General features: G+C 37.5%; 1 protein-coding gene across 4 annotated transcripts in view; it reads left to right on the forward strand.

Moving 5' to 3' along the window:
• LOC118203715 (uncharacterized) overlaps positions 1-19,037 on the forward strand; it is a 234,507-nt gene that overhangs the window by 89,892 nt on the left and 125,578 nt on the right. For all 4 annotated transcript variants that reach the window (XM_085821500.1, XM_085821502.1, XM_085821505.1 and 1 more), the window contains 3 exons: positions 85-192; positions 278-385; positions 4,319-4,432. In XM_085821500.1, coding sequence (XP_085677626.1) covers positions 85-192; positions 278-385; positions 4,319-4,432 — 330 coding nt within the window. The remainder of the gene's footprint in view (positions 1-84; positions 193-277; positions 386-4,318; positions 4,433-19,037) is intronic.

Raw genomic sequence — 19,037 nt, forward strand, 5'->3', positions numbered from 1 at the left:
TTGCATATTTCTTTAATTTAATTTAATCATACAAGAAATATGTATGATTGTTTTTTGACGTGATAGCATTTCTTCCTTATTTAGATCCATGTACCCATAACCCATGCGAAAACAGCGGAGTTTGTAAAATAAAGGACTCAAATTATTTTTGCCAGTGCTCAGGCACTTTTGCCGGAGAAAAATGCGAAACAGGTAAGTTCCGTTTCTTACTTTAATCACACATCAAATACGCATCGTGTGTGGAAATCCAAGATTCACCACCTCTGATTTTTTATAGATATGTGTACACCAGATCCTTGCAAAAATGGAGGAACATGTACAGTAAAACTCAAAAAGCAGTTTTGTGAGTGTCCAAGCACTTTTACTGGAGAACACTGCGAGACAGGTGAGCTGAACTTCTTATTTCGACAATGCATCAGAATTCCGTAACGTTTGATGTATATGATTTATTTTGTGTGGTTCGTTCGTAGAACTTCGTGCTTTGGAAAAGCAAACATAAGCGTTTACTTGTTAACCTCTTACAGCACACGAATTACGAGAAAGGCAATTATGGTTACTCTTTAAAAGTTTATGTTAAAATGGTTTTATAAATTTGTTGTAGGAAATTAAGGAATTTTAAATTCCTTTGTTAAATAAGGAATTATTTTAGAAAATCCAATGAACGGGAAATTTTACGAAATTTTGAAATTATTTAAAATATTAGTGTTTGAAGAGCGTATGACAGAAAAATGATACTATTCGATTAATTAAATATAAGCCAGTTACAATAAATATGCAAAATGTTCAGTTTCCGCAGTTACGGAGATTAATTTCCTTCTGAATATTATAGTGGAATGCTAAAAGCATTTATAAAATGGACCTCATTTTACAAAATTTAAAAAACAGCAATTTGTCGTTGCATGAAGACCACGAACAATATGGCATCAATAAAAATTTTGAAAGAAGTGCACGAAAGAATCAATCAAATTCTAAAAATATTTAAAAGGAAGTTATTCCAGAAAATGGATTTCCGAATTCCTCAAAGAATGAAAATACGGAGCATCTAAATGAAAGTTATTAAAATTATTAGAAAGATCTGGATTAGCCCAAAATCTAATTCTTATTATCAAGATAAAAAAACTCCAAAATACATAGATGATTTATCGTATTTTAAGTTTGATTCTGACCTGAGTGATGGCACCATGTATTTTCATTCAATATTCCCTAATTGTTATTATCTGTTTGCACGGATCTTATGTATCTGAAATGTCAACTATGGATTGGTACAGATTGCTGGACAACTCTCCTGGTTTTAGATCTCCTTAGGCCTTCTAGGAAATAACGCCTTTCTCTGAAGATAATTTAAAATAAATCTTTTTATTAGAACTACAATTTGACAGCTTACATGCCTCATGTAAAAAACAGAGAAAAACTCTTCCGAGAATTACAATAGAAAAGTTACAGTAAAACTTACTAAATTTAAGTACGCAGTTCGCAAAGTAGAATACTATTGAAAAAAGAAGAGAAACATGTAAAAGTGAAATTATTGTTAACAAAGTACCCCCGTTAGCACAAAACATCCTCAGGATGTCCTATTTTAGTCGCAATATCCCTGGACATACTTAGGATGTCCTGAGTATGTTGATTCTCAGATTGTCCTGAGGACTTCACCAATTTCACATCCTGAGGACATTCATACTGTATTGTCCGGAGGACTTCGATTGTCATTCTGAGGATATTTGTTCTCAGATTTACCAGTTTTAGTTTTTTGACATTGTACATTATTTGTTTGACATTTTCATATAGGTCCTATATATAGGTTTCTCTTCGTAGAGAACAAGAAATATGCTGTAAGACTGGAATTCAGCTTGGATTTCGCATCTTCATTCCGTAAATGGTCTACGACTGATGAACTATGATCTAGTAGTTTACCACTATAAATCTCATAAATCCCTAAGGGCATAAAATTGAGAACCTTAAAGTCCACTAAACCAAGCTGTATCTTGAAAGCTTGGATTGAACCTGCCACCTCTGGCATGTGAGAAGCGCATGTTACCATGACGCTAAGCTTTTGTATTAAAATTAAAAACAAATATTTAAATTTTATTGCACTACAAAAGTAAAAAAATATGTACGTCTTACATAACTAAAGCAGCAGGCGCAACTGTCGTATGTATAACCTACGGCAGTTTGTCGGCACAAGGTAGTGCCATCTGTCGGGCAATAATCTAATTCACCAACTGAAGAAGCTTTCTGAATAAATTTCTGCTTAATCTCTTTGTAATTCGGAATGAATCTGATTTCAGCTCTACTGCTTACCGTAAACCCTTTTCTGTTTGTTTACCACTCCATAAGTTATGCTCGATTACAAAATATATATATCCCTTACAAAAACTTAACATTACAGAGTTGGTATGATGGTTAATACATTGTATGTCTTCCAGACGATGACATACAGTCCGTACAATGCCTAGTCTGTACAATGAGTATCAAAGTATCGAGCTGATCATGGAGAAGATTACTCCACTCAAGCAAGTAGTCTCTCCGAAATTACGGTACATATGTAAGAGGTGCTCGACGGGCTGCAATTCATCGGCCAAGCATGCCCCACACATGCCCTATCAGATTCAAGTCAGGTGAGAATGTGAGCCATTCCGTACTAGTGATATAATCAGATTGAAGGCATTCTTTTATAATGTTTTCACGGTGAGGACAGGCGTTATCATCCATAAACACAAATTCTGCGCCCTTGGCACCTCTAAACAGATGTACATGTTGTTTCGATAAATTCGGCCTGTCATGGTTTCGATCTAAACATGCATATCTGTTCTGATCCCAGTATAATTCCCCTCCTTCCAAACGAGCAATTCTGAACCACAGTAACGATGTCGTTCAGTGATGTTATCTTAGTGGTAGTAGGTATCTGGAGTTCTCCATAGGAAAGTCCGACGTGAATCAGACTGCAAGCTAAACTAGGAATTGTCGAAAAACATCACACAAGCCCACTGTGACGATGTCCACATTGCATGTTCTTTACTCCCGCCTAACCGCTGCGACAGTGAGTTGCCATGAGCGGAACACATCTGACTGGTAGACCAATCTATTCCAAACATCTGTACACGGTTTGCGTTGAAACTGTCATATCCGTGACTGAAGATAGCTGACGAGACAGGTCTGATGGTGTACAAAGTCTGTTTCTTTTGGCAGTTACTGTCTAATACCGGAGGTCATTCTGCGTTGTAACTCGGGGAAGGGCAGACCTGTACTGTAACGTCTATTGACATTTCCATCATTTTGGAATCGTTACCAAAGCCTAGAGATGACACTTTGGGCTATTCCAAGTTCCTCGAATAATTTCTGAGTACGCCTACATTCTAAGCAGCCGATAATTCTACCATGTAAAACATCATCCGCGTGCGACCCCTGTGTCATAACTATTCGGTTGTGGCACTGAGCGGCTTACAGAAAGCTTGTGAAAAATTTTACTTCTTTGCTACCATTTCTTATTTACACTTCTCTTACACTCTCGTCACTGTGACGTACTATCGGCGTCATACGATGTCTTCCTGCAATTTGCATATTATTGTTGAAGATGTGTGCGATAATTCTCCATGTGAAATTTTTACTTTAAAGTTCGATTTCCGTGTGATTCTGAATTATCCTTAATTTATAGACATAAGTGCATTTTGATCCGTGATTGCCCTAAACATAGGGAATTGGAGCCTAGGTCTTGTAACTGTTTGGGAAAACATACAAGCAACTAGAGGGGTTGCGACGCTTTTCTCAGACAGAAACCCGTCACGAATACAACCCCTAGAAGTGAAGACCGATTTATTGTGAATGTCATATGACAGATCCACTTGGCAGATATTAGTTTTAAATCATTGTATAAACATATTTCTATAAGCACCATTTAATGTTAAGAATGGCAGCAAATGTTAAAAAAGTGCTATTCATTATTCAAATTATAAGGATAACTATAATAATTACTCTATAAATGAAGAAATTTGCTATAAAAAAGTAAAGTTATATTTTTCATCGAAAAGTTTGGTTAGAACTCTGTTCAGTGTTTTCAGTATGCAGCACTAGCGGTAGTACAGGGTTTATGCCTCTTTTCAAAGTACGTTGCTGTCACATTCAGTCTGCATTATTTCCTACTTTTCTAAACATTTATGTGCTCACACATTGCCCATTTCGAGCCAATTACGTGCATTCGACCTGCTAGTGCATTTATAAAGCTCATCAGTTTTATTCCTAACACCCGGAGACAGTTTGATTACTTGGCAACTTTGTAAAATTATATCCTTTATCAGTAGCAATGCTTTATCCTTCTTTACAGAAGTGGATCTGTGTGCAGAAAGTTCGTGTGAAAATGGTGGAACATGTCGAACGGAAAACCAAACGATAAAGTGTGAATGCGTTGAACCTTATTTAGGATCCAGATGTGAAATAGGTAATATTTTAATATTTTTCCTCCTAGAATTAAAAATGTACTTGGGAAAATGGTATTCATTATATTTATAAAATTATATTGTCAAAATATTGCAGTAAATATATTAGTTATATCATTTCATGTAAGAAATGCTGTTAACTTCCGCTTTGCTAGGGTAATACTCAATACATGCACGACTAACATAAAATCACAGTTTAAGTAGCGGCAATTCAGAAACACAAGAGACAAGAATAACCCTCATAGTTATTATAAAAATATGTTTAAAATTTTACCTGTATTTGTATTTTTAAATTTATCTGCAGTTTAATTTAGAAAATATGTTCATTTATTTACGTAATTTAAACAGATATTAAAAACAAAAAATAACTGAAGTATATATATATGGCCAATAAAACAAGTCATTTATAATGGTATCTCTATAAATGAAAGGAAGTAATTACTAATAATGTGATATGATCCTAACCTGAGTTATAAGTGGCATTACCGAAGTTTATTGGTTGCACACTTGACATATATTAAGATTGGGCAACTTGCGTTCCGCAGATCATTTAACGATATTTTTATATTCCAGCTTATATTCAAGAAATTTACATACTATTTACATACTACTTTTAGCACTACGGATAAGCCACCAATATTTCTGTTGTTTTTATATTTTCCACAAAGTGCTTTATGTGTCGTCGATGGTTTGAGATACTAATTTTTGCATCCTTCCGCTAAAAGCAAATTTAACTTTCTTTACAGACAAGACAGGTTTAATAGAAAACTGATTGTAAATCTTAAAAAAAGGGCAACTTCCTATGTTGTAAAGCTTCGAGAAATTCGCCTCATTCAATTAAAATCTCAGCTGACGAACAAGAGTTATCTAACGAAGAAAAGGATGTTTCTGCAGAAAAATTTTAATGGTATCATGGTTTGTATTTCCGTTACACGTGGAGAAAGGGGAAAGCCACGAAAAGTTACTATGCAAGGAAATTCATTCCCCGGGATTTAAATCCGACTCGAAGTATCAATGTTCAGCTACTTCTCGATAGGCCGTTGCTGGGTTCTATAAAGTAGAGTTGTCAAATTGGAAGCACTTCACCAAAGTCATCAATAGGTACTGCTATTCAAATAATTTCATCAAATGCTTACACCCTACTATTGTGATACTTCTTTGGCGAAATGAAGCAACTCCAATGATGGAACACAGCAATAACTTTTATTTAACACTCAAAAAAATGGCGACATACAAACAAGAAAAGCAAACATATTCTATAAACTTATTTAAAAAAATAATTACATGCTTCGTGCGAGAAAATGCATGCAGCTCTCGAGCCTGCATTTCAATATTGCCAGTAATCTGTACATTATTTATTATTCATCTATTTCAAATGCACGAGAGATTAATAACGATAATAAAGCTGTTACAACCTCTCCCCCAACGGAGAGACTTTTTCCGAAGGGAAAAGTTCTGTAAAATTTGATAGTTTAATAAGCTCGGCTTGCTCATTTGCTTAAAGAGAAAAGGTAACTTCTCTCATAAGTTTCCAAATTTCAGGTAAAAAATTTAAAGTTTTAAACAAATACTTTTACACCACATTTAAAAAGAAAAAAATGGAGAACGTTCAAATACATCAGTTGAGCATACATTAAATAATAAAAAAAATTCTGAACGTGGTTACATACACTAAGAGTTATTACATTACTTAATTCTACTCAGAACATCTACGTTCTTGTGCAAAGATTCTTGGCGATGAATGACCTTACAATTATAAGGTTGTAAAGAGAGTGCCCAGCGCATCAATCTAGAGTTACATTTGGCGTTGGATTGTAGGCAGACCAAAGTATTATGATCAGTTTGAATCAAGAATTCTTGCTGACCATCCAGATAAAAATGCAGTTTCTTGATAGCGTAGATGATAGCAGCGCACTCCTTTTCAGTAGTACAATAATTCTTTTCAAACTTAGTAAACTTTTTGCTTATATACAAGATAGGGTGTTCACGTTGTTCATCATCTAATTCGCATAGTACTATACCCATGCCATTGTCTGAGGCATCGGTTTGTATAATAAACCTTTTATCAAAGTCGGGGGCATACAGAATTGGTTTCTTGCATAGAGACTCTTTTAAATTTTTAAAAGCTTTATCACATATTTCAGACCATTGTATATTTCCTTTTTTTTGTTAACCCCTTTAAAGCGTCCGTGAGGGGTGAAGCAATTTCCGAAAATCTCGGTATGTACTGGCGATAATACCCTACCAGTCCTAAGAAAGCACGTACTTCTGTTTTGATTTTAGGTGTAGGATACTCCTTTACAGTCAGGATCTTTACTTCATCCGGGGTTCGTTGTCCTTGTCCCACAACATGGCCTAGGTATCTCACTTGATCTTGTGCAAATTTACATTTTGATGGTTTTAGTCGTAAATTTGCTTTCTTTATTCTCTCTAGAACAGAAGTTAAGTTTTTAAGGTGCTCTTCCCAGTTTTCTGAGTAAATGGCAATGTCATCCAGGTATGGTACAGCGAAGCCTTCGCATCCAGCCAGGACTTTAGTTATAACTTTGCTAAAAAAATATGGGGCATTTTTCTAATCCAAAGGGTAAACGTAGAGGCCTGAAACTTCCAAAACTAGTTACAAATGTTGCATATCTTTGGGCTCTTTCTGTTAACGGAATTTGCCAGTAGCCTCTAGATAAATCTAATAGGGTAATATATTTTGCTTTTGCTACAGTTTCGATACTTTCTTCAATATTAGGCAAAGGATAGTATTCAGTTTTAGTAACAGCATTGAGTTTACGATAATCAATACAAGGCCGAGGATCCTTTGATGAAGATTCTATCAAAATCATGGGAGATGTATAGTCCGATACTCTCGGCTCTATAATTTTAAGATCGAGCATTTTCTGTATTTCCCTTCTGAGAATTTCAGTCTGTCGGGGTGACAGTCTGTATGGCTTTATTTGTATTCGTTCGTTATTTAATAGCTCAATATCGTGACAAACTAAGTTTTTTAGTTCAGGATTATTTGAAAAACAACCAGAATATTTCCATAAAATCTTTCGTAAATCTTCTATTTGTTCGGATTTCAACCTTTTCTCGAGTTCATTCTCCTCTATGATGTCCGAAAAATTTAATATACTTGGATTGGAAGGTAAACGAGGAATGTCCATTTCTAAGTCTCCTTCCACCTTAGTTATCATATTAATCATTTCTGGTCTTTTGTAATATGGTTTAAGCATGTTAAAGTGATATACTTGATTTGGCTCATTTTGTTCCTCGAAACTTACAATATAATTGGTTTCTGAAATTTTCTGCTCTATTTTTCCAGGTCCTTTCCACTGTACTTCTAGTTTATTTTGACGATTCGTTGATAAAACAAGAACTAAATCTCCTCTAGCAAATTCTCTTTTCACAGCGTTTTGAACGTACCATGTTTTCCTCCGTTGTTGAGCTTCTTTCATGTTTTCCACGGCAAGTTCTTGGCATTTCTTCATTCGATTAATAAGTTCGAAAACGTAACTGACAACATTATTACTTTCTTCAATCGGTTCTAGCCACAGCTCATAAAGTAAAGTGACTGGCGTTCGTAGGTTTTTGCCATGAACTAATTCTGCTGGTGTAAAGCCAATGCTTTCTTGTGTGAGTGTTCTGAGAGCAAAAAGAACTGATGGTAGATAATTCTCTCCATCCGAAGTCGATCCTATACATACGACTCTTAACACCCATTTTAGCGTTCTATGGAATCGCTCAACGGGATTACTCTGCGGATGATACACAGAGCTTCTTACATGTTTAATGCCGAAAGCTCCAAAAATTCCTCTGTCAAAGCACTGACGAAAGATGTCCCTTCATCTGTTTGGATCACTTTTGGGAAACCCATACGACTGAAAATCTGTAAGAAAGCATCAACCACAGATGGCGAAGAAATGTCTGTCACCGCAACAGCATCTGGATATTTGGACGACATACACAGAGCTGTAATAATATATTTTTTTCCAATCTTCGAAATAGGTAGCGGACCAACGGCATCGGCATTTGTTTTAGTGAATATTTCGGAAATTACTGGTACTAATGTCATTGGAGCCTTCTTTTTGTCATTTCCTTTTCCAGCGTGCTGACAAGCATCACAGGTTCTTACAAAATCTTCAGTTTCTTTGTAACACCTCGTCCAGTAAAAATATCTAGCAAGTCTGTCTTTGGTCTTTTTGACACCCAAATGACCAGAAGTTCCTTCGTGGCTCATCTTTATAATTGACGGCTTGAGTTTTTCAGGTATAACGACAAGCTGTCTTTCAAAGCCCATTTTATCCGTCTTTTTTTAACTAAAAGTTCTTTTCCTGTCAGACTATAGTTCTCATTTTTGCATGTACCTTCTTTAACTTCTTGGATGATTTTAGACAGTTCCTTATCAGCAAGCTGAAGTTGTGCAATTTCTTCTGAGTCAATGTTTACCAGTTTCACGAGAGTTTCATCTTCCGAATTTAGCTCCGGTAAATTATCTTCTTCTTCAAAAACATCTCTGGATGCTTTATTTTCTTCCTTCATCGGTTCCAAGATCTTCTCTTCGGCTATTTCTCTTTTCTTTTGAGCTCTAGTAGAGACAGCATTAACCTGGTGAGGACAACTATCAGGTTCCTTTCCTTGTTTATTCAACAGTGCAAAAGTTCGATTGCCTAATAAATACCTTCCTTTGTCGAGTTCATTTCTAATAATGGCAGCCTTAGTTATTACTCGCCCAAGATCGCAATTTAGTTCGATCTCAGCCAATGGTAAGCAGGTTGGATTCAAATCTAATGGCTGTTGCACCCACACATTTTCACCTGTCAGCATTTCCGGCGTGATGTATTTGCGACAAACTATATCAATACTAGCACCTGAATCCCTTAATATAGGAATTTTATGACCATTTACGTAACCCATACTAGTATAAGGTAATAAAAATTTATCCTCTGGTTTTGCACTAATTCTGTTAAGATTAGCAGGAGATTCAGTACTATTCTTAAGTTTTGGACATTGGGGTCTTAAATGTTGATAGGACCCACACTGATAGCATTGTGGCGTTTTTCGTTTTTCATATTTATCATCTGGACGTGGAATTCTAGGTCTATGAAACTAGCTTTGCGAATTAAATCCTGATGACATTTTTTTTTTAGTTCTATTTTTATTATCTGAACTCAATTTACCTTGAGTTAGTGCATTGTATCTTTCTTTCTGCCGATCCACTACAGGCCTTTTTTGAAAGTTTCCGCAAACGTTTTCATAGGCATCAAGTTTTTCAGCTAATTTTTTAGATGAAATCATCTCTACCAATTCATCAAGAAAATGATCTCGAATTTCAGGAGGAACTCGACGTTTAAGTTGGTCAAGCACCATCAAATCTAGCAACTGATCAAAAGTCTTAACTCCTAGACCAGTCACCCATTCTTTGCAATAATTTTCTATTTCATAATTGAAATCCACCCATGTGGATTCGGTACTTTTTTGATGTTTCATAAATTTCTGCCTAAACTTTTCCGGGCTTAATTTAAACCGTCTTAACAATAAATTTTTCACGTGTTTATAGTCTTTAGCTTTATCGGAGGGTTCTCTAGCTATTAACTGGGTTACTTCGTAAGGAAGTAGTCCTAGTAAATGAGATACAAATTCTTCTTTATCAATTTTAGCCCATTCTGCTTGCCTTTCAAACAATAGCAAATATAGACTGATATCTTCTTTCTTGTCATCGAATTTCTGCATAAGGTGACGCAGCTCCGTTTTCGGCCGGATCTGTCCGGTATTTTGAGACTTTGTCTCTGCTTCAAGTCTTAATCTCTGTAATTCATACTGTTCGTTCCTTCTCCGCTCGTCTGCGTCTTCCTATCTCCTACGTTCTTCTCTTTCCTCCCTCGCTTTCCGTTCTTATCTTTCCTCCCTCTCTTTCCTTTCTTCTCTTTCCCTTTCCTCCCTCTCTTTCCTTTCTTCTCTTTCCCTTTCCTGCCTCTCTTTCCGTTCTTCTATTATTGTGTCTAACACTCCTTTGACGAAGACTTCATCATAATCTCTACTTTCAACAATTTTCTGTTTTAAATCAACTATTTTCAAATCTGCTGTCACATGAACTCCCAGTTCAGCTGCGAGATTTTGCAAATCTTCCTTACGAGCTCTTCCTAAGTAAGACATTGTTTCTATTTTTAAAATTAACGAACACTGTGTTCCTTATATTTCCTCAAAATCGCTCCAAAATGAAATATTTAAATTATATGAAGTTCATTCTCTCTACCACATTAATTGTGATTAAAATAAGAATAATAACATAGAGCAATATATATATCTACCGTATGGACAACTAAAATGAATATTAAATATAATATCAAATACGGTAATAAAATAAGACAATTTATTATTAACAGGAAGTAATAATCTGGTATCACTAATATTGCGTTCAGTGATGAACTAATAAATTAAAGCAATTCGATATGAACAGGAAGTAATAATCTGGTATCACTAATATTATGTTCAGTGATGAACTAATAAAATAAAGCAATTCTTTATGAACAGGAAGTAATAATCTGGTATCACTAATATTATGTTCAGTGATGAACTAATAAAATAAAAATACGCACGATTATTCGATCTCGCCGGTGCCTCCAAAATAATTAAGACTGTGATACTTCTTTGGCGAAATGAAGCAACTCCAGTTATGGAACACAGCAATAACTTTTATTTAACACTCAAAAAAATGGCGACATACAAACAAGAAAAGCAAACATATTCTATAAACTTATTTTTAAAAAAATAATTACATGCTTCGTGCGAGAAAATGCATGCAGCTCTCGAGCCTGTATTTCAATATTGCCAGTAATCTGTACATTATTTATTATTCATCTATTTCAAAGGCACGAGAGATTAATAACGATATTAAAGCTGTTACACTATTATGATCTTCTAGAGAAAGAATGTAAGTTAAATTTTCTCGTAGCAATCAATTATATTTATTTGATGGACTGATCCATATAAAATTAAAAATTATGAAAAACAAGAAACAATTTTCGTGTCTATTTGTAGTAACACCATATCGATTTTCAGAGCTATAAAGGAACTGTATCTGATCAACAATTACCCTAGAAATCGGTACAGTGTTATTGAAAACCTGCGCCCGAATAAGAGTTTTGTTTTGTCTAATTATCATCATGCAGCTTTTGGTAATTGTGATGTAATATTTAGATCATTTAAGTGTTAAAATCGCTGTTGGCATGGTAGTAGGAGAAACAGCTGTCATTTGTTTGAGTCTTCATTTGAATCCTGGAGAAAGTATGGATATTTATAAGCGTTTAGAGTTTTTGTGACATGAGGGTCTTAAAACACTGTCTAGCCGAAATTCCTCTCATGGAGTTGGTATGAGCGGTAGAGGAGGAAAAAATCCTGGGATCCAAAAAATACCCCAAGGAATTCTCCTGCAGAACTGAGATTGAGCTATAATTCCCTGGATTTTGGTAGTTTTTCAAATCCATCCGCCCAGAAACTTCGTGGCCGCGATTCCCAGAAACAGATGAATCTCATTTCGGACGCGTTGTGCAGAATGGAAGATACCACCAGCCCAATGTAGCTGGAGGTGTTAAAAAAAGACAGAAGCCCGAAAAAGCAATGTCGGAGCTATATGGCACGTGTGACAAAAGATCCTATTCGAGTCCGTACAGAGTCCAGTAGGTGAACACAGACACATGTGGTCTTGCATTATCTTTATGGAACATTACCTTTTTGAGCTGGAATTCAATTCGTCGTTTTTCCTTGCTATCAGCGTCAACACTACTAGCATCTTGCTCTACACCTTAATGTCGAGGGTTCTATCTTTTTACAGAGAGTTTTTGTGGATAGATACCACGGCAATCGCACCAGACACAAATCATGATATCTTTCAGTCAAATTGTGCTTTTTGAATTTGTACGTCACATTTATGCGATGCATAGCGCGATTAGTGGACAGGAATCGCTAACGTCTAACTCCTTACCTGTCGAGTGGTTGCATACTGATCTTCTTCCGCAAGTTATCGCAAGCGGACCTCATCAACATCAGTAGGTCTGCCAGAGCTTTTGCGTCTTGAATGCCAGAGTCCTTTTTGTTTAATTGGTTTTGAACTTTCGATACCAAACTTTCACAATGTCTTGTGATATAACATTAGTACCTAAAGCTGTATGCTTTGGTGACATTATGAAGCTGAGTTTTTGCAACAGAACTGGAAGTAAATGATGGAACCTACAATTGAGAATTTGAAGATAAGAATATATTTAAGTTTTAATTTCTCGAAACAAATATTTTACTATTTGCCCATATCATTTGTTTGAAATAGTTTGTTCTAATTTCAAGAAATTTTAGCGAATTATGCAAATCTTATGGGAGTTTAAAATGATTCTCATGCTTCTTCCATAAAGTATTTGATAAAGTATTAAAACGTTTTCTTTATATTTTTATTAACAATTTTTGATTCGAAATTCTCCAAAATGTAAAGGTATTAATAAAAACTTTTATTCGTTTTTTCCTAAACTAGGTCATTTTAGACAGATTTTAGAACTAATTCTAATATGGATAAATAAATCAAATATAATTAATGATATATTGTTGCGTGCATACGGGTTCGTTACGAAATGAATGCACAAGTTCGATGAAAAATGAACAAAAATTTATTATTATCTCAACAAAAATTCTTAAATTTCCTCAAATTATCATACAGTATCACAATATCTCACAGTAGTTATCTTTTAACTACTCAAATGTCCAATAGAACGTAATTCAAAACAGCTAAAGAAAGCTAATCCGCGAATTCGCTACAATCAACAAGAGCAGTTTTCTAACAACAACAAACAAAGCAACTACTACTAAGTGAGATGTTTTCTTCCTTTTATAAGATTTTAAAATCACGCGCTAGAATTTTCCAGTACCTTCTCGAAATCAAAAAAAAAAATATTTATTTATTTAATGCACGCCCTCTTGTATTTTCAATTTTCCGGCTTAGCTTTCTTTTAATATTCGTCACGTGCTGCACTGCGCGAGAAATAAAACCATTTAATTTATAATTGAACTAACATTAGCTTTTTAAATACCAAATTCGTTACACTGCCCCCTTCCCAAGGACTGCACGTCCCGGGCAGTACAATCCCTGGACAGGAAGCTAAACTTGCAACTGAGGCATAAACATTACATTACAATATCAAACAACATGAACAATAAATGCAATAACTAACTTAAACAAATCAAATGCTATCAAATACTAAATACAAAACAAATACTAAATACAAATCAAATACTAAATGCAAATCAAATACTAAATACAAATCAAATCAAATACACATTCAAAAACAAAAAGGACCATAGTCTGATACTATTTACAATTATTTACATTACGTACTATGGCCATAGTAATGAGCTAACCTGTCGTAATGAACGATTTTAGGTTTAGAGTTCGAAGACTTACGAATCCGAACCGCGACGTCATTTAGCCTTTTTAGGACTGTGTACGGGCCATCCCAAGGTGACTGTAATTTCGGACAAAGTCCTTTCCGTCGAGTCGGATTCCACAACCACACCTTGTCTCCTTCGTGGAATTGATGTTCAGTAGCTCTTGTGTCGTAGCGGGTCTTCATCTTCTCCGTCGCCAAGTTGACTCGCTCTCGTGTAAAGTTGTGCATCACTTCAAACCGGGCCTGGAAATCTTGAATATATTCCTCAGAAGATGAAGGAGCATCCGGAGGGCAGCCAAACAATAGATCACAAGGCAGACGAAGGTCACGACCGAAGAGCATCTGTGATGGGGAATAGCCGGTAGTCTCGTGAACAGCACTGCGGTAAGCCAGTAAAAAGAGTGGTAATTTCTTGTCCCAGTCCTGCTGGTTTCTGGAAACCACTAATGAGAGGTTATTAAGGATGGTTCGATTGAACCTCTCTACCATGCCGTCCGACTGGGGATGTAATGGCGTCGTTTGGGTTTTGTCAATGCCGAGTAGTTTTCATAGTTCTTTGATTACTACCGAAATAAAATAACTTCCCTGATCGGAATGTAACTGAAGAGGCACTCCGAACCTGGAAATCCAGTGCTGTATCATTACCTCAGGTACTGAGACAGCCTCTTCATCAGGAATAGGATAAGCTTCAGGCCACTTGGTGAAGTAATCAATGATAACGAGTATGTATTTGTTGCCATCAGCAGTTCGTGGCAGAGGTTCCAGGATGTCAAAGGCGATATGTTCAAAAGGCGCCCCTGCGTTGTAACGTTGCAGCTTGCCTCGGCTGAGTTTCCTCAGTCCTTTGCGACCTGCACAGGCATCGCAAGATAGGCACCACTTTTGCACGTCATCCTTTGCATTATTCCAGTAAACGCGCTCACGAACTCTCTGCAAGGTCTTCATTATTCCAAAGTGACCTCCTGTAGGGCTGCTATGTAATTCTTTAAAAACATCAGGAATGCGGGATCTTGGAAGTATAAGTTGCCATCGGAACGTCTTCCCATCATCCGATTCGAATTTCCGGTATAAGACGCCGTTTCGAATGTGAAGTGAATCCCAGAGTGCCCAATATTGTTTGGTTGTAGGACTACAGATAGAAATGGGTAGGTTTTCTGTTTGATGACTCCATTAAATCAATTATGGGTTTAATGTCGCGGTCTTCCAGCTGATCTTTCCTGACTTCATCATCACTCCACGGGTCTCGATCAGCCGATGTTGATGTTGTAATTTGTCTTGCGACCGGAGTCAGCAGCTCGTGTTTCCCTTCCACCCTGGAATAATATCGGCAGCTTTCTGGGCAAGGTCTTCTAGACAGGGCGTCGGCGTTGCCGTGTGATGATCCCTTACGATGACGGATAGTGATGTCATATTCTTGGAGTCTCTGTATCCACCTGGCTATTTGACCCTCAGGGTTCTTGAAATTTAAAAGTCAGGCCAATGAGGCATGGTCCGTGCGGAGGAGGAATTTTCTGCCGTATAGATAATGATGGAAATGTTCTACAGCTTTGACTATGGCGAGCAACTCTTTCCTGGTGACACAGTAATTCCTCTCCGGTTTAGACAGGCACTTGCTCCAGTACGCCACTACACGTTCTTGGCCGTCTATTTCTTGGGACAAAACAGCACCGACACTTTCATTGCTCGCGTCCGTGTCGAGAATATATGGTCTGTCGAGCTGAGGATACGTCAGGATTGGAGCAGATGTTAAAGCTTCCTTTAAGTGGTTAAATGCATCCTCGCATTCTTTTGTCCACAAGAACGTTTGCTTGCTCTCCGTCAGCTTGTGAAGGGGTCTTGCGATGAAAGAAAAGTCCTTTACTAATCTCCTACAGTAGGTGCAAAGCCCTAGGAAGCTTCTCAGCTGATGGACATTTTCGGGACGTTTCCAGGATTTAACCACTGATACCTTTTCAGTATCCGTGCGTACACCTTCTGCAGAGATGACATGTCCCAGGTAAGTCACTTTTTTCGGAACAATTTGCATTTAGCGGGACTCAGCTTCAGATTGGCTTCTTTCAATTTCTGAAGCACCTTCCTAAGATTTTCTAAATGTCCTTCAAAACTCTTTCCGACGATGATGATGTTGTCCAGGTATATGAAGCAGGCTTCGTAGGAAAGGCCTTTCAAAACAGTCTCCATAAGACGTTCGAATGTTGCCGGCGCATTATACTGTCCAAACGGCATCACCTTGAATTGTCAAAGCCCTTGTCCCGTAGTAAAACCGTCTTTTCTCGGTCATGAGTGTGTATTTGTTCCTGCCAATACCCACTCTTTAAATCAAGTGTTGAGAACCTCTCGCTTCCAGAAAGAGTGTCCAAAATGTCGTCAATTCTAGGAAGAGGGTAACTGTCTTTTTTCGTAACCTCATTCAATCGGCGATAGTCGACGCAAAATCTTGTTGAGCCGTCTTTCTTTCTGACTAGGGCGATGGGAGATGCCCATGGACTTGCTGAAGGCTCGATGACATCACCTTCTTCCATATCCCTTAAAAGTGTTCGTACCTCTTCCTGTTTAGCAAACGGTAGACGTCTTGGATGTTAATTGATCGGGGGATGATCGCCGGTATCGATTCTATGTTGTGTCAAACGAGTTCGACCCACATCAGAAGACGAGCGGGAGAAAACAACTTGAAGATCTTTAATAACGCGATCTGCAGCATTCTTCTCTTCATCGTTTAATTGCGCATTCTGGAGTAACTCTGATTTAATGCTTTCTGAAGACATGGATTCTTAGATGTTACTCTTTCTTTCATTGCTGGTGACTGGAGTACATGCTACAACCATTTCACCTTTCTTAATAACTCTCGTCTTCTCAGTTACATTGGCGACTCTCACCGGGATAACCGTTCTGGATAGGTCGACGAGTGTTGAGGCTACTAGTACTCCTTTTGGGTTATTACAGTTATTTGGATATTCTATGATGCCGTAGCGGAAATTTCTGTTTTCGGCTTTGGATCCAGGAAGTAAAATTTCTGTTCTTGCTGGTATTGTGATATTGTCTTCTGCTATAATTTTATGGACAGATTTAACTTCTTCATCTTTAACTCCAAATAACGCTATGTCCTCAGATGTAGAATGCAATTCGTTATTTTTAAAGTCCAAGGAAAAATTGTATTTCCTTAGAAAGTCCAATCTGAGTATGCAAGAATCAGTGATCTCTGCTACATATGCCGTGTGATGGTAAGCGGCACTTCCAAACGTGATGTTAACGTTTACTTTTCCGTCGATGTCGATCTTCTCACCGGACACAGTCTGGAGGGTAATGCAGGGCGGCGTCCAGATAAGTTTGCCTCCCAGTTGTTGATCCAAATCTTTTCAGATGATGGTAACGTTGGCTCCTGTATCTATCGTCATATTGCAGGGAACTCCATTAATATGTCCTATTATGAAAAGACCATTACTGCCGCCACTCACTGCAGAAATCTGAAGCGCTTTAAACTGGGGCTTTTCATTATCTGGCAACCTCCGCTCCGCGAGATGGCCACTAATTAGTTTCCCTGCTGTTTGTTAGGAGCGGTCTTAACATCCGTACCCTGGGGTACTCTGCAGTTTCGTTGTATGTGCCCTTCAGCACCGCAGTTCCAGCATTTTACAGTCGGTTTCTTGTCACCAATATTCCGTCTCAAGGCATTCACTTGTCTAGTTAAATCGTCTAAAGCAGCAGTGACTTCATCCCCTGGCTCCTGGACTTGAGCAGCTCTGACTAGATGGCGGTCTCGACGGGTGGCTTGCTGGGCTGCCTCAAATTTCATGGCGTACACTAAAGCGCTTTTCAGATCTTTAACATCCGCCATTCGCAGTGCTTTCTGTATTTCAGGGTCCCGGATGCCATCGATGAAATATTGCAGGGACAGGATTTTCCTTGTTTCTGTCGGGCACTCCGAAAAGGCGTGATGTGACAGCCTTTCAACATCCGTGGCGAGCTCCTGAAGTGTTTCGGTGGGCTTCTGTTAACGGGATTTTAATTGGAGCCTGCTGTAGTCTTTTAAACTTTTCTCGCCAAAGCGCCGGATAGAGCTTCGAAATCTAGCCTTTGATTTTCGGGAAGCGTCTGCAGGATATCTGCTGCGTCTGCTCTCAGAGAAGTGGCGAAATGACAGGCCTTAGTTTGCGAATCCCATCCATTCGCATCCGCAACGATAGAAAATTGGGTCTTATACACTTGCCAGGATGTCTTCCCATCATATGTGGATAGCTTCAGAGACAGACGAGCAGGCATCGGTAAGAATTTAAAACCATCACTATTGTTCCCCGCCGTCGCTACGAATTTCTTTAAAATATCCACTTCTTTGGCTACTGCAAAAACCCTATCATCAATTTGTTGTTCGATTTGGTGTTGGACGTCACAAACTCTTCCTTCAATTCGTTCCTCCACAGCAGAAACTCTTCCTTCTATATGTTCTTTTACAGAAGAAACTTTTTCTTCTATTTCTTCTTTCACCGAAGAAACTCTTTCTTCAATATGACCTTTTACGGAAGAAACTTTTTCTTCAATTTGTCAAACTTTATTTTCAACTGTGTCAATTCTGCCTTCTATAGCTTCAAATTTATTTCTATTATGCAGGTAATTTCTCTTTTCATTTCTTCTTGACGTGCTTCAATCTTTTCTTGACCAGCTTGAACGGCTTTCATTTCGTCCTTAACGGATTCCTGGCCCAATTTCATTTCTTCCTTAACGGATTCCTGGCCCAATTTCATTTCTTCCTTAACGGATTCCTGGCCCAATTTCATTTCTTCCTTAACGGATTCCTGGCCCAATTTCATTTCTTCCTTAACGGAGTTGACGGCCCCTTCCATCTTTTCTTGGAAAGCAGCAAATGCAGTCATCATTTGCCTGAATTGTTCTTCCATCGCTCTTGTAATTGGCATTCAAAACCCCACTCCTGACACCAAAAATTGTTGCGTGCGTACGGGTTCGTTACGAAATGAATGCACAAGTTCGATGAAAAATGAACAAAACTTTATTATTATCGCAACAAAAATGCTTAAATCTTCTCAAATTATCATGCAGTATTACAATATCTCACAGTAGTTATCTTTTAACTACTCAAATGTCCAATAGAACGTAATTCAAAACAGCTAAAGAACGCTAATCCGCTACAATCAACAAGAGCAGTTTACTAAACAACAACAAACTAAGCAACTAC

This window comes from Stegodyphus dumicola, chromosome 1, assembly GCF_044657685.1.
Source record: "Stegodyphus dumicola isolate Sdum_Otavi_A_Nest chromosome 1, ASM4465768v1".
NCBI classification, from domain to species: Eukaryota; Metazoa; Arthropoda; class Arachnida; order Araneae; family Eresidae; genus Stegodyphus; species Stegodyphus dumicola.